This window comes from Panthera uncia (genome assembly GCF_023721935.1).
Source record: "Panthera uncia isolate 11264 chromosome B2 unlocalized genomic scaffold, Puncia_PCG_1.0 HiC_scaffold_24, whole genome shotgun sequence".
Classification (NCBI taxonomy): Eukaryota; Metazoa; Chordata; class Mammalia; order Carnivora; family Felidae; genus Panthera; species Panthera uncia.
The window spans coordinates 90,588,877-90,606,024 of record NW_026057580.1 but is presented as its reverse complement, the minus strand read 5'-3'; the positions used below and the strand labels follow the sequence as shown (position 1 = coordinate 90,606,024).

At 38.1% G+C, this 17,148-nt stretch overlaps 1 protein-coding gene across 8 annotated transcripts in view; it reads left to right on the top strand.

The window, feature by feature from the left end:
* AHI1 (Abelson helper integration site 1) overlaps positions 1 to 17,148 on the top strand; it is a 222,134-nt gene that overhangs the window by 144,716 nt on the left and 60,270 nt on the right. For 6 of the 8 annotated variants that reach the window (XM_049654404.1, XM_049654402.1, XM_049654403.1 and 3 more), the window contains one exon: positions 14,161 to 14,323. The exons of the other annotated variants lie outside the window; for them this stretch is intronic. In XM_049654404.1, coding sequence (XP_049510361.1) covers positions 14,161 to 14,323 — 163 coding nt within the window. The remainder of the gene's footprint in view (positions 1 to 14,160; positions 14,324 to 17,148) is intronic. 8 annotated transcript variants of the gene reach the window in all.

The following is a 17,148-nucleotide window of genomic DNA, read 5'->3' as shown; positions in this document are numbered from 1 at the left end:
GGGCCATTATGTATTCAAATATTTTTTCTCCCTTTTCTCTCCTTCTGTGACTCCTATTATGCATATGATAGTACAGTTGGTGGCATCCCGTAGATCTCTGAGGCTCTGACATTTTTCTTCTTTTTTCTTTCTGTTCCTCAACCTAGATAATTCCAAAATACTTATCTTAGAAGTTCACTGACTCTTTCCCCTACTAGTTCAAATTTCTTGAGCACCTCTAGTTAATATTGTGCTTTTCAACTCCAGAATTTTTATTTTATTAATAATTTCTATTTTTCAATGACGTTTTATTTTCTTATCTTTTAAATTTTTAAATGTTTATTTATTTATTTTTAAGAGAGAGACAGAGACAGAGTACAAGCATGGGAGGGGAAGAGAGAGAGGGAGACACAGAATCTGAGGCAGTCTCCAGGCTCTGAGCTGTCGGCACAGAGCCCAATGCAGGGCTCGAACTCAGACCAGGAAATCATGACCTGAGCCGAAGTCAGACACTTAACCATCTGAGCCACCCAGGTGCCCCCATTGACATTTTCTGTTTGCTGTAATTCTTACACTTTCTTTCTCTCTCTCTACATATATATATATATATATATATATATATATACACATATATATGTGTGTGTAATATATATATGTAATATATTTATTTTATATGTGTATATGTATGTAATGTGTATATGTATATGTAATATATATGTATGTATATGTGTATATGTATGTTATATATACATATATTTATTTTATATGTGTATATATGTATCTTTATTTTATATATGTATATGTATGTCTTTATTATATATATCTTTATAAACATATGTATATATATATATCTTTATAAACATATATGTATGTGTATATATATATATTAAATCTAATGTCTGTTCCTCAGGGATAGTTTCTCTTAACTTCGATTCCTGTGTAGAGTTATACTTTACTGTCTCCTTATATTTATCATAATTTTTGGTTGATAACTGGACATTTGAAATGACATAATGTGGCAGACCTGGAAATTAGATTCTCTATACCCACTCCGCATGATTTGTCATTTTTTGTTATTGTTACTATTTTAGTTGGTGACTTTCCTGAAGTAATTATATAAAGTCTATATTTTTTTGGTTTTTTGATCACTGAAATGTCTGTTTGGTTAGCTTAGTAGTCAACTAATGGTTGGACAGAAATTTCCTTAAATGCCCGGAACCAAGTTCTGCACCCTTTTCCAAGGGGCTCTGTGTGTGTTGGGACTTGTTTTCATTGCTTCAATATGCTTTTTATAACTCTGTCTTAGTTAGATTCTACTTTCTGTTTGCACAGAGGTCAACCAGAGATGAAAATTAGAGCCTTCTCTGGTCTTTCTTAGGCATACACACAGTCCTGCACACGTGCATGGCCTTCTAGATTTCCAGGAATATGTGGGAGCTTTTCAGAGTATCCTGTAGACATATCATTTCCCAGTGTTGCCTTTTAATTTTTGGCCAGCCCCTTACTTTTCCTAACTCATATCATCATCTGAGTTGCCACTGATGGTTTTAGATAAATATCCTCAGGATAGAGCTATTCACTTCTGGCTCTGAGTCACATCAAATAAAGATGAGCCCAGAGAATGAAACTTTACAGACTTTTCAGGGGCTGCTATATAGGTCATATAATGACTCTTCTCTGGATATAGGGCTTTGGAGGCACTCTGAACCCATTTTGCCCTATCTGGTGACTGCTAGCCTCATGGTTTTCAGTTACCATTGTTGTGAGTCTGTTTTTGAGGCTGCCATAGAGCTGGTAAGAGAGTGATGGGAACAGGACAGGTTAAAATTCCTCAAAGTTTGCAGTTTTTGCCAAGATTCAACTCTGTGTGTGTGTGTGTGTGTGTGTGTGTGTGTGTGCGCGCGCGCACGCGCGTGAGAAGAGAGGGAGAGAGAATACATGCTTTTTGAATTGTTGCAACCCTTTGGCTAATTTTCATACTTATTAAAAAGTTGGTTTTGACCATTTTTGCCAGTGTGCTTGCCTTTATGGAAGAGCCGGTTTTCATTACTCCCCTGTTCCAAAAGTGCTTCCCCTTTACTCATTTGTTCTAAAGTTAAAATTTTCCATTTCCATCTTAAAAATTCCATTTGCTGATTCATATTTTTCTATTTGAAATGGTAAGTTTCATATTCCTTAAGTGTGTACATCTCCATACATAACACAGTTAGAATTATATACTAACATAGGGACATTTTCCATTAAGCTTTTTCATCATCTTTCTGTTATTCTTCTTCCCCACCAAACCACATGTTCACATGAATGTACATGAGCTTTTTCTGGCATATTTGGATTGACATTAGAATTGGAAATAGGGAAGCATCGTGTTTAAGTAAGATGAGCAGTGAATTATTGATGTGTAGCTATCAGCAACCTAAAAAACTTTTCTTTACATTTAAACTTATTACCCAAGATCCTTTTGCAAAGTTTTTCCTAATTAACTCTGCCTGTAGCATTTCAGTAATTCCCTCCACCCTTAAATATAAAGTGCAGTAATCAGATGGGCACATATGTTAATATACATAAAAAGCTGTGACCTTGGCCCAGTGATGGTTTCCCACATAACTTCCCAGTTTGGTGTCATCCATTAATTGTGAATAAGGAGCTAATATGAAGAAAATGCTTTGATGATCTTCTTTAGGTGCCTTCTTTAATAGAAATGCCAAGTGTTTAATACCCTCCTTTCAGCATATTCTTAAGGAAAGTCACAGTCAGTGAACCAAGCAGCTTCATATTTACTTGGTTCCATGACGGCCTCTAACTTCAAAATTAAATCTGTAAATTTAGTGACTAAAAGCATAGGCTTAGGAGAAAAGCAGACCTGTATGCACAGATACACACACACACACACACACACACACACACACAGAATATGCTTGTATACTCTTTGTGCTTAGCACATGCCTGGCATATAGTAAACATTAAATAAATGGTAGATACATATATTTCTAGATATAACTACACGAATACACACATACCTATAGCATCACAAATTATTAAATACCAGTAGATGTATATTGATTCTGAGAAAAGACTCAAACAGATTCATACACTTGTTGTAGAATTAGTAAATGTAAAACCTTGGTTGATTGAAACTAAAACATCTAAATGAGATGTGTTTATATCAAATATCTCATAAAACAGATTATTGTAAATTTATTAACTTCTTCTAAACTTTAAAAATAAAGATTTTTTAGTGTACAGTATTTGAAACTATATTTTTTTAATTTTATGCTAAGCATTTTCAGGTCAAGAACTGTAGGCTGCATTTCTCTGTATTTCCTATACTGTGTATATGGCCTTCTATATAGCACACACTTGAGATATTTATTACATGAATGAGATCTTAATTAATTCATCTTTTTAGAAATTGTTTATAATCTGTTAATAAATTTAACACATGTTTTTAGAAGTGCTTTTTTTTTAATTTTTTTTAACGTTTATTTATTTTTGAGACAGAGAGACAGAGCATGAACAGGGGAGGGGCAGAGAGAGAGGGAGACACAGAATCTGAAACAGGCTCCAGGCTCTGAGCTGTCAGCACAGAGCCCGACGCGGGGCTCGAACTTACGGAGCGTGAGATCAAGGAGTGCTTTTAAGTAGATCTCAAAAGTTTCTGTAATAGATTGTCTTGAAATATTAAGGACTACAACTGTTTGCACTTAGAATTGGTGCTCAGGAAATCCTGAAGATGTCATTAAGCACCAAAAAGAGATTTAAATTTCATTCTCAAAAGACTTGTCTTCAGACCTTATGTTATTTTTAAGTAACAGGTGTTTTATGACTATTATGCATACTTAAGCAGAGAGGCATAAACCTGTACCTCACTCTAAAAGAAAACAATGGAAATTATTGCTTACTTCGACATTGGAGTCCCTACTAAGTGCCTTTTCAAGTTTAGAGAGGGTTTTTCCAAAGTAGTTTTACAGCAATACAGGTCTGTCTGTTTGAAGACCCTTTTATAACTTATTTATCTATTTATGTTTATTTTTAAGTTCTTTAACATTTATGTAGTTATGTACTTTTGAAATTTTTTTACTACCTCTCACAACCCTATGGCTATGGAAAGACCTGGCTAGGTAAGTATCATCTACAGGTAGGTAAAACCAGGTAATAAATACAATACAGTTAAAAAGAATATTCATTTATCATAAGGGATATATTTCTATATATAATCTCTATGAATTTCTGCTTTAAACTATAGAGTTTAAAATTTATAACTGCTAAAACTGTGTTTATAAATTGTGAGTAATATGTTATTTGCAAATACTTGAATTTATTCTTGTTTAAATATATTGTTTGCATCTAGCTCTTAGTAATTTTTTATTTACTCATAGCTTATGGTTTATTATAAGAATTTAAAGAAATTTATTATACTTTCAGGAGTAATTCATAACTTAGGGAACCTGGGTGGCTCAGTTAAGCATCCAACTCTTGATTTCAGCTCAGGTCATGATCTCACGGTTTGTGGGTTCCAGCCCCACATCAGGCTCTGTGCTGACAGCATGGAGCCTGCTTCAGATTCTCTCTCTCCCTCTCTCTCTCTGCCCCCTCCCTGCTCATGCACATGTGCGCACTCTCTCTCTCTCAAAAGAAATTAAAAAAAAAAAAAGAAATTAATAAATAATTATTTTAGAATTTAATATGAGCACACACCCTGGTACTGTGTATTAGCAACTTAAAAATAGATAAACAGAAGAGTAACTTGTACAAGTATTAAAAGTAGCCCTTTTTCTGAAAAGGCCTACCAGACCAAAAACAATAAAATATCCAGTAAAACAGAAGCTCTCTGGGGCGCCTGGGTGGCTCAGTCGGTTAAGCATCAGACTTCAGCTCAGGTCATGATCTCTTGGCTTGTGGGTTCAAGCCCCGCATCAGATCCTGTGCTGACAGCTCAGAACCTGGAGCCTGTTTCAGATTCTGTGTCTCCACCTCTCTCTGCCTCTGGTCCACTTGCGCGCTCTGTCTCAAAAATAAACAAGCATTTAAAAAAAATTAAAAAACAAAACAAAACAAAAACAGAAGCTCTCTTAGAGCAGGGATTGTTGTCTGTATTGTTCACTGCTATCTCCCCAGCCTGTCAGAATAGCTCAGGCACGGTAGGTACCTCATAATTGTTGCTCAATGAACAGATTCTATTTTTCAGTTCTGCTTGTTTTCCTGTTTTAAAGATCTCACTAATCCTTAAGAGGTTGTAGGGAAACTGAAGGAATGTTTGCCCTGACTCCTGGTTGCAGTTTGATCATGTGCTTATTGATAAAATGATGGAGTAGATGTTAAATTACTCAGATCTAGAGCTAGTCAGCATTTCAGTGAGACAAGAGGAAAACTAAGCAAGATAAGTAAAACTAATAGGAAAGGAAGAACAGATTTACTTTTTCTTTTTTTTAAAGTTTTGCCAGTAACACTTTGTTTCAAGATTTGGCTTTATATTTTATGCTTCTTACCCATTCAGTTGCATACTTTATATGTGCAAAAAAGAAGTGTGCATGTTTTATAAAGTAGATCATTGAAATAAAATACTAACTAAACTTTTAAGTATGTTAGAGTCACCTGGAAGGCTTGTTAAAACACAGATTGTTGGGCCCATCCCCAGAATAAATGATTTTAGTTGCTCTGGAATGGGGTCTAAGAATTTGCATTTTTAACAAATTTCCAGGTGATGTTGCTGCTGCTGGTCTGGAGAGCACACTATAAAAACCCTAATTTAAATCAATGATTCATAATTCTCTTTTTGCTATCCCTTCCAAGAAAGAAAAATTACACTGCCATTTTTCTTCACTAACAACAACAACAACAACAAAATCTGTACTCCAATCTATAAAATAGCCTGCATCATTCTCTTGATTTTTTTAGGAGATAACCAATAAAAGGTTACATTTGAGCTCCTTCTCAAATGAAGCACTAATGATTCAGTGTAACAAAATGTGTGAATTACGATTTCTAACAGGAAAAGTTTTAAGTGATACCAATCATCAAATAAAATGAGTGGCTTTATGTGTGAAGTCCAAAGGTCAAGTCATTCCTATTTGTCAAAGAAGTAGTAATTTCTAAATGGTAATTCAGAAGAAATGCTGTATTGTTGTTGTTCTTTATTCAGTACCAGGAGGCTTTTCCGGTGTAGTGTTGTAGCAGTTAAACAAGCTTTTCCAATTTATGGATGATCACAAATAATATAGCTACACTATTATCCAACAAATTACTATTTTGAATTTACCTTGAAATTTGTGAATGTTGTTTTTTTGGAATAGTTAACTGAGTACATGTTATGATAGAATTTTGAAAGCTCAAGGGTATACCACATAGCATCTGGTCCAGACCTGTTCATTTACAGCCATCCAGTCTGAGTGTTTTATGGTACATTTCAGCCTTGGAGGCCCAAACAGGACTGGTAACTAAACATGTTAATTCCTAGTTTGGTATTCTTTCCATTACCCTAGTTACTTTACCAGAAGATATTTGGAATTTAGTATTTTCAAATATTTGTTTGATAAAGTGTTTAAGGTTCACATATACTAACATTATATAGCAGGATAGGAACAGATAGTTTGTCTGGCACAGAGACAATAAACTTTGTGCAATTATTTACTTTTTTTAATCTCTGTTTTCTTAATTTATTATTTTCTAGATAAGATCAGTTAAAAATAATAGGACCTTGGTTTCTTTTTTTATAAACATCTGTGGGGTATCTTACATAGTACTTACGAAAATAATCATAAGAGACCATATATCTTCCTACCACATGATGCTTGAAATGGGCTGTATGCTTTTTATTCCTCTCATGAAATAAAATACAGTCCCAGTGTCACTTAGTAAAGTAGTCATTGGAATATTCAGTAATGTATTTCTGTGCGATTTAGAATTTTTTGTTAAATTTGGTTTTCTACTAGCATTTTTTAATCTGCTCTTTTTTTCTATTTTAGTAATAAAGACCAAATATTCTGTAATTGACATCATTGAGGAGTGAGACTTTCTTAAATCTTATTTTACTTGTTAAATGGTTGCTGGGGGCAGTGGGTGGGCATAGCCATGGCAGGAAAGGGGGGCCCACCCAGAGGCTGATGCTCAAGGGCATGGTGGTTGGCAAGACATACCTACTCATGAGCTGTGCCACCGACGCCTTCCTAGAGGAGTTGTGCCCACCATCTGCAGTGCAGTCAGCTACAGGGCGGAGGGCAAGCACCCCATCCTGAGACTCTGTGATACAGCAGAACAGGAAGATAGTCATCAGACAGGAACACTATGGTCATCTGAGGCCTGTATCTTATGCACTGCCTGATGTCTTCCTTATATGCTTCTCTGTGACCTTATTTCGAAATGTGAAAGAGGAGTGGGCATCAGAACTTAGGGAACACACACTAAATGTGCCTCGTTTAGTAGGAACTCAGACTGATCTTCAAGGTGAGTCCCAAAACTTTAACAAAACTGAATAATATGAAAGAAAATCTTGTTTATATATAGAACAAGGACAGAAACTAGCAAGAGACAGGGGCCACCATGTGGAAAGTTCAACTTTAACCCAGAAGGGATTGAAGACAGTGTTTGATGAGGCTGTTGTAGCCATTATAATTCCAGAGAAAAACACTGTGCGAAAAAAAAAAAAAAGGATCAGGATATATAAACTGCTGTTTGATTACATGAGAAGTTTCTTCATTGGCCAAGGAAACAGTTTCTTTCTCTCAGAAAGCATTTGAAATACTACAGCTGTACCCAGACTTCTTATAACTTCTTGTAAAAAAAAAAAAAAAAAAAAAGCAGTTTACAGCTTGAGAGAAGAGGGTGGGGGAACCCTGTTGCCAATTCTACAAAATTAAGAATGTTTCCTCAATGTCCAAGAAGCAGAAAACAGCATTTGAAACACAATCTATTATAAATATTTCAGCTGGAAGGCACAGTCTCTCAGGGGTTTGCTAGTTTAAAAAGCTACAGACCCATCATGTTGTAACTACATAAAACCCAGTACATTTACACGTAAATGGAACTGCCTGGCTGAGACATACTCATTTCTGCACAGTCCTTATGGAGTCTGCAGAAAGAAGTATCTTCTCCCTTTGCTCCAGTTAATTGTTCTTGCATGTAAGTTGCTGTACCAGTATACCCAGAGTGATAAATCCAAGGCCAGCCACGTAGCCAGAGCTCACTTTAAGCATCTCCTGTATACGTGAGGAGAAAATATGTAAAATCAAAAAAGAACAAAGTTTTATCATTTGAAACACAAGTGTAACCTGAATACATCTATATTAAAGCTTAATGCACTTTCTTAAAGAATGCCAAACGTGTAATAAAGTCATAAGTGCATTTACCTTGAGCACTAAAACTGTACACATTTTAGTTGATGTGCCTTAAATTGTAACAAGGCTTCTGGCAAAAAAAATAATAAACCTGAGATGTTACTTTTCGTTTCACTTTATGTTAATTGGTCATAATCCTGCCAATAACCATAAGGAGGACTTTTAATACGTCTTTGGCTGAGGGGCGCCTGGGTGGCTCATTTGGTTAAGCATCTGACTTTGGTTCAGGCCATGATCTCATGGTTTGTAAGTTCAAGCCCTGCATTGGACTCTGCACTGACAGTACGGAGCCTGTTTGGGATTCTCTTTCTCTCCTTCTCTCTACCTTTCCCCAACTCGCTCTCACTCTCTCTCTCAAAATAAATAAATGAACTTTTTAAAATAAGTCTTTGGCTGAGTACTAATGTGTCTGTGCTTGGGGTAAAACTCCATAAGGAAAGGACCACCAGAAATTAGCTACACAACAGAATGGGAACAATTCACATTCCTGACAGCCATAATGGCAAAACCTCCTGAAGTGTGGGGCATCGAGGAAAATTAGCAGGAAGCAGTGGGGGTTATTGAGCCCTAGACTAAAATCCTCATGAATCTGTTCTAACAAAACTTAAAATCAAACCTGAAAAGGGTCAAACTAATCTCAATGACTACACACCAGTAAAAGATCCAATTCTCTTTAAGGGAATACAAGAAAATCCAGCATTCACCAAAGTAAAATTCACATGTATTAGTTTCCTAGGGCTGTAGTAACAAATTACCACAAACACAGTGTGGCTTAAAACAACGAAAGTTTATTCTTTTACTGTTTCTAGAGGCCAGGAGTCTGAAATCAAGTTAAGCAAGGAGAAAGCGGAGGGAATGTGGTAGGATTCGTAGACCCAGCTGAAGCGGTCCTAAAGGAGAAAGTACTCAAGTTTATGAGTTTATTCAGCATAACTTTGCTTGTTGAATGACTTGGGACCATTATTAATATTGATTTTTAGATTATATTATAATTGAAGTTGCAAGAAACATCTGCTGCTCAGCAATACTGGTTAATGTTCCCTCCGTACACTGGTTTTGAGAGCCACTGAGAACTCTTCAGAGACAACTACAATAAAAATTTCTCAGAAGATAATACAAAGAGGAATTCACCTCAGTGTCTTACAACAGCCTGGCAGACCCTGCTTACCAAGAAATAGTCTCTGACGAGCACTGCTTTGAAGACTAAAAAAGGAATGTCAGGAAAAAAAATAAATAAAAGCTTACCCTGGCACTCCCATCATGACTGCACCCAAGTAGTTTGGCCAGTTTGAAAAGAAGGAACTCTGTTTCAAGTATGTGAATTACGGGCAAAATGTGATCGAGTGAATTTTGTTTAAAAAAAAAAAAATCTCATTTCCCAGACCTGCCATTACCAACATGGGCACATGAACGAATTTTTTTTTTTAATAATTTTTTGAAGTTTGTTTATTTATTTTGAGAGAGAGAGTGAGAGTGAGAGTGGTGGAGGGGCAGAAAGAGAAGGAAGGAGAGAAAAAGGAAATGAGAGAGAATCCGGAGCAGGCTAGCTGCTGTCAGTGCAGAGCCAGATGTGGGGCTCGATCTCAGGAACCGTGAAATCATGACCTGAGCCGAAACAAGAGTCAGAGGCTTAACTGACTGAGCCACCCAGGCGCCCCGTGAACGAATTTTTTAAACTTCTTTTGCAGAAATATTTCATAATTGCTCTGTCAGCTCAAAGATACTGCTGAGGGTGTTGTGTCGTTCCTACATGCTCCAGCACTGTGTGCAAAGCAGTGGTGCGTTATAGAAGACACTCGTCACAAGAATGGTCGAGACAATTTCCTGTGACAAGACCTACCAAAATAAAGAGGAAAGTAGACACGGTGTTAAGTTAAAAGAAACCACCTGATGGGATTGCGTCTCTCAACTTTTTTATGGAGCTTTACGCTACCCTAAAATAGTGAGATAATAACAAAATGTAATTGGAGATGGGGGAGACAATTGACGCAGAATCCACTGCAAATTTTAAAAAGCAGAGAAGTTTTTTGTGTATACGAAGATGCTCAGAAGAGAGTAAGTGATCCTCAGATGAGAAGATGACATACTGGATAAAAACACACACTGTAGCGTAAGCAGACTATATAGATTAGATAGCAGAATATAAGCCATGTGGCTTTAGTCCTGTACCTTCAGTACGATGAAGGAATGGCCGTAACTCCACTGACAGGATGTGGACTGTTGGCATGTGCAGCACACAGATTCCTCACTGTATGGCGGTTTTTCGCTTAAATGTCAGTAATGGTATGATGGTGACATGCTCCAAAGACGGTTTCTTTGCTTTGAGGGATGTAGCCTCCCTAATGATGTTGGTGATGGAGTTTGGTGACGAGGCCATCGTTTCTACACCAGGAGATAAAATAATAGTGTTGAACACCGTACTGTAAGCTGGTAAGGCTCTAAAATGGGTAGAATTAAGTTGTCCATTTGCGGTGCCATGGCAGGTAGTAGTGAGTGATTCATCTGACACCATCAGGTTGTAGAACTGGGTCAATCTGCCAGGACTGCTGTAACAAAGTACCAATAAACTAAGGGCTTAAAAATTTTTTGCTCACAGTTCTAGAAATTGGAAGTCCAGAATCAAGTAGCCAGCTGGGTTGGTTTCTCCTGAGACCTCCCTCCTTGACTTGCAGACAGCTGCTTTCTCACTGTGTCCTCATATGTCCTTTTTCTCTGTGCATGCATGTTCCTGCTGTTTCTTCCTCTTTTTTATAAGGACAGCAGTCCTGTTGGATTAGGGCCCCACCCATATGACTTTATTTAACCTTAATTACCTCCATAAGGCCTTATCTCCAAATACAGTCACATGGTAGTTAGGGCTCCAACCTATGAATTTGGGGGGCATACAGTTCAGTCCATAACAGGGTCAAAGAGGGTGGAACATAACTTACAAAGACTGGAGGGCTGTGTAACACTAGTGTTCTATAGGGGCACCTGAGTGGCTCAGCCGGTTGGGCATCAGACTCTTAATTTAGGCTCAGGTCATGATTTCACAGTCATGGGATCAAGCCCCACATTGGACTCTGCACGGACAGCCAGAACCTGCTTGGAATTCTCTCTTTCTCACCCTCTCCCTCTCTGTCTCTGTCTCTCTCTCTCTCAAGATAAATAAACATTAAAAAAAAAAAGTGTGCAATATTTGTGTAAGGAGGATAATCAGTGGATACTTTAACAGGCAAGTTGAAATGTAGGATCTTAGAGGTCTTTTGGACCCCTGTACCTCTGAAGAGACTCTTATCAAATACCATAGTGGAGAATTCAGGAAAGGTTTTCTGGCTCTAGGTTGATGGATTCCAGATTGTCAGTAATCCACCCAAGGACCCATGCCTGATACGGGACTTTATAAATGATTCTCTTGCCTGAGCCAAATCGCTCCTGCCCTTCTTCCGAGCAGCCAGCTCTGGCTCCTGATAAATAAGCACACACCAACCTCATCCTTCCATAAGATTCACCCACGTTGTGCTGTGTCGGTGCACCAGTGCCAGGGTGAGGAGCCCACTGTTTTCTGCGGCTGGAAATCAGGTGTCGTGAAAGAGCTGGCCTGCAGGTGGCCCAGGTCTTGATTCTCTCTGCAGAGCCAGCCACTTACATGGTGCCACCCAGAACTGCGTCTGCTCTTTCCTGAGGTTTGGGGAACTCTGTCCCTCGTCCCTTCTTCTCTCTGCTGCTTCCTCGTGTGTTTGATTCCAGACAAAGACGTCCTATAAATGTATTTAGTTTTGGGGGAAAAAAAAAAAAGTAACTCCTTATAGTTTACTTTAGACAAGCTACTAAAGTTCTCGGTACATAAAATCCCTCAGTTATAAAACTGAAATGAGAATTCATACCATCACAGGATTGTCTAAGAACATATGTAAGCAGCTAGAATTGTACCTAGACTGTGGCAGGCATTCAGAACATTTTTATTAGCTTTCTTCTTCTGTGACAGTGCCAGGTAGAAGAATAAAGGAGAAAAGGTTTGGAGAAGACAGAAGGAAGGAAGAGTTGAAAGTTTCACTTTTACAGGACGCCTGGGTGGCTCAGTCAGTTAAGCATCTGGCCTCGGCTCAGGTCGTGATCTCATGGTCTGTGAGTTCAAGCCCTGCATGGGGCTCTGTGCTGACAGCTCGGAGCCGGGAGCTTGCTTTGGATTCTATGTCTCCCTCTCTGTCTGCCCCTCCCCTGCTCTCTTTCTCTCTCTCTCTCTCTCAAAAATAAATAAACATTAAAAAAAATTTTTTTTAAGTTCCACTTTTACATAAATAGTTTGGCATCAGTACACTAAAAGTTATAAAAGATTTGTAAACTTGAAACCACATCCTGTGTAGCATATTGTTTATTACAGCCTGTGCTAAGCAGTACAATAGGAATGGCATTTGTACCATTTGAATTAAATTATTTTTACTGCCCTTATACCATATAGTGACAGCAGGTAAGTCCACATTTATCCATTAAAATATCCTGGTTAATGTGTTAATAAATATTGTAAACTAAAAGGCACCACAAAGAGATTTGTAAACTGTTACGGAATCTCCTGCTTAAAACCCTTCTCTCTTCCCATGGCCTCTATTATGAGCATGAGCTCCTACAATGTGCATGATCTAGCCCCTACTTGTCCCTGTACCCTCTTTCCCCCACCTGGCTAGTTAGGCTCTTGCCGCTAATTCAGGCTCCCACCATATTGAATATTTTGGGTTTCTCTTCCCTGGACTCACACAAGCAATACAGTCTGCCCAAGACATGCTTTCTGTCTCTTCACCTGGTTAATTCCTGATTATCCTTTATTCTCCTGGAGAGTCAAAATGAGGTAGCCCTTCTAGAAAGGGTCCTATTTATTATTGTATATTTAGCCCCTAGCCTAGTAGCAGGTGCATTAGGATTTCAGTAAACACTTGTTAAGTGAATGAATCAGTATGTAACCTAAATGCACAAAGGATTGTAATGATAATTTTCCATTACATATATAGTTGTATAACCTGTTAATTTTCAGACGCCATTTAAGTAGGAAAAGAAGTAGTTTCTTCTTTAGTATACATATTATGTTCTGTGTTACACAATGCATGACATATAACATGGATTGAGATCTGCCTCATCCCTATAACTGCTCTAAGGGATTTGTTAAGTTTCTGTGCAAGCCATTCATTTTTATTGGGTTTTTTAAAAATAAAAAGATCGAACACAGTGACTACCGTACAGTATAGGAAAGAGTATTCTTGTAGAAAGACTTTTCTTCTTAAATTTGTATCTGGTGAAAATAACTTTATTAAGAGTATTTTTAAAGTAATCAAAAGACTTAGTTTGATATAAAATACCAAAAAAGCATGTGTTCACGGGAAAATATATTTTTAAAAGAGACATTAACAGTGATCAAGTGATCACAATGAAGTTATGTAATCAGGCTGTTTCATTACGTTTTGTTGTTTGTAAAATTGTTGATGTTCTGAGGAATTTTTTTTCAGTTACATCTGCTTAGCACAGAGCATGGGATCCAAAGGGAGTATAAGACAATTCTAAGAGAGTGAATGGTGTGTGAGCCTTCTTTTTATTTGCTTCACAAGTAATTCACTTAAAAAAAAATTAACATCTGCTATTTTGAAGCTAATCTTAGTGTATTGAATGCTCTTAACCATTTCTCAATCCCGCAGTCTTTTATCTTGCTTCTCCTGCTGTGTTCCCACCACCCCTGATCCCATTAGCAAACCTTGAGACAGCCTCAGACTTACCAAAGTACTGCTTTGGTTTCAGCTGCTCTTCTGCAAGAGGAAGTGAATGTTGGGGGTTTTCTCTGTGGTACAGTTGTGATAAAGCTGTGGTGGTCTTATCTCTCTCGTAGGTAGTGGCTCTTTATGACTACACAGCAAATCGATCAGATGAACTAAGCATCCATCGCGGAGACATTATCCGAGTGTTTTTCAAAGATAATGAGGACTGGTGGTATGGCAGCAGAGGAAAGGGACAGGAGGGTTATTTCCCAGCTAATCATGTGGCTAGTGAAAGTAAGTTTTATGCTCCCTTCCTGGCTTGCTAATATGGTATAACTGATAGTCCAAGATTTTATCATCTGCTACCCTTACTCTCTCTGTAACTTTTGCATATGTTTACCAATGGGTATTGCTTTTCATTCTCTTGATGCAAAAAATAAAAATAAAAAGGTGGCACTGATGCACCAGAAAGCTACTACATTCCGAGATTGGAATATTTCCTTCATGGACTTAGCCCAGGGGACCTGCCTCTCTAGCTACCAACATTCTTCAGCCCTACGTGCCGGCCACCTGCTTCATACACTCATGTCAGCTCATCTCTTGCCGCAGCGACTTCTCAGTTGACAGGCCCTGTGAGAACCAGTCTCTTTTTTACTCTGTATACCTCAGTCCTGGCTGGTACCTGCTAGAACAGAACCACATCAGGTTGTTTCATTCTCGGGTGAATTAAATCCCCATTTGTGAGAGGCAAAGGAAATGAGCTGGAGAAGAAGTTCTAAATAGGAGTTTGTGAGAGCTGTAGATGTCCTAGCAGGCATTGGAGAGGTACAAATAGAACTAATACAGAGAGCCTGAAGATAAAACAGTTTAAAGACTGAAGAAAGGAGAGAAGTGGGAGCAGTGCTTCTTGAGAAGAATGCTTCTTATCAGCAGTTCACTGGATGGGTTGGTGCAAAAACACAATACTCAGGGGTCAGGGAAACTGACTTTTAATCCTTGCTTGACAGCTAATATCAATATGCCTCAGTTTCCTCCTATAAAATGAGGAAGTTCAGCTCCGTCACCTGTAAGCTTCCTTCCAGAAACACTAAAATTGTATAGTTCTGGTTTAAAATGTAGTACAGGCAGCCTTGAGGGCACACTTTTTTGAATCATTATTGTTAAGTCCTTTGTTTCTGCAAAAAAGAAAATATTATAAGTAACAGTTTGACTTTCAGGCTAGTCTGAAAAACCCCATTTAACCCAAACTGGCTGAACAAAATACTCTTGATTCCTAATGTAAGTTCTGAATTTTGAGAGCAAAAGAGACGAAGGAAAAGAGGAAGAATCGTTTCTTCCATGAGAACTGGGTGCTAGGCTAGGCGCAGATGAATTTACTTCTCTTTCACCCCCTCTCATTACCGTGTCTGCACCCTGGTACTTCCCAGGGCCCCCTTCCCCAGTCTCCAGAGCTCCTGGTCTCTGCAGCTCTTTCCCTCAGCTAATTTGCTGCTTTCAGCAAAGTCCTCCCCTCAAAAGTGCGAAGTGTCTCAAAAATTACCCACTTCTCTCCCTCATAACAAATTCTTAATTTCCTCCATGCCACTGTTGTAATTCTTCTCTGAGCAATAAATGATTGATAGCTCTTAAAACTGCTTTTAATATTCAAAGGAGGATGCACAGTGGAGAAAAATTAAGAGTGCGGAAAGAAGAAATTTTGGGACAGGTTAATTCCCAGTCACTTTCATAAGCTCAGTACTTGTAACTTGCAGGTCGGTTCAGATGTCCCAGTTCTTCCTTCCCTTTCCCAGTGATGGCTTTCCCTCTAGATCAACAGCCCCAGTTTGGCAGGAGTAACTCCCATTTTCAAGTCAAGAGAGCTGCCGGCCCAATGACAGTCACTCTGCAGTATGTCTGTAATTTTAACGAGGTATTATAATCCACTGTTTCTTCTAGACAAAGTGGAAACATTCAAACTATTTTTTTTTTACTTGACAGTATAAAAAGATGATGTATTTATTTCCAGGCAGGATGGTATTAGATGTTTTAACTTTAGAGTATTTTGTTTAGAACAGTTAGTTTGTAGAAATAACCTCTTAGGCTTATGAATCTTGAGAGGCTATAGGTATGTGATCTACGGTGGGTTAAAAATCCATGAAAATTGGTTTCTGTTCCATAATAACCAAAGTGAGACTTCTGAAGCATACTGCAGTGGTGGTTGATGGCTGCATGCAGAAATTAATTCCATGTTCCAAGGAGTGACCATCCTTCGACTGCCATAATTCCTTATTGTATCCCAGGGTAATTGGTATTTGCTTTTGGCCTCAGTCACTGCTTCTTGAAAAAGCCTTTTATCCAGAACACACAAAAAATTCTCAGAAAACCCGAGAATATAATGATTGAATTCTCCATCAGGGGTTATCTTCTTTTCCCCTTTATCCTACTTTATACCTGAATTTAACAAACACGCACCTGCTCAGTTTTAACACTAGAGAATAAAGACCATCAGCGGCATATCCCACTCTAAAAATAGTAGGAGAAATTGTCCTTTATCTTCATCTGAAGCCCAATATGCAAAGCAAATGCTCTAAGGGAGTGTATATATGTGAACAGACTCTGTACCAACCGTTCAGTTGAAAGCCATGTCCTCTAGGAGAACACAATAGAAGTACCCCATTATTATAAAGAACTTACTCCTTTTGTATCTTAAGCCACTGGAAAGAAAAACATGAACAGCTTCACTTAATGACATCTAACATCCTTTCCAATGAGAGATAAAGAAGCCTAATAATAAAATCGACCCATACACAAAGCCAATTAATATATCTTATAATTTAAGGATTTCAATCAGGTATATTTTACCAATGTCTCTCAATTCAGAGTTGCCCAGGATTTTCATTTAACTGAAACACGTTTTCTGTTTAGTCCTTTAAAATTCCCACATTGATCCTGAGAAACTTAACAGAAGACCATGGGGGAGGGGAAGGAAAAAAAAGAGAGAGGGAGGGAGCTAAACTATAAGAGACTCTTAAAAACTGAGAACAAACTGAGGGTTGATGGGGGATGGGAGTGGAGGGGAGGGTGGGTGATAGGTATTGAAGAGGGCACCTTTTGGGATGAGCACTGGGTATTGTATAGAA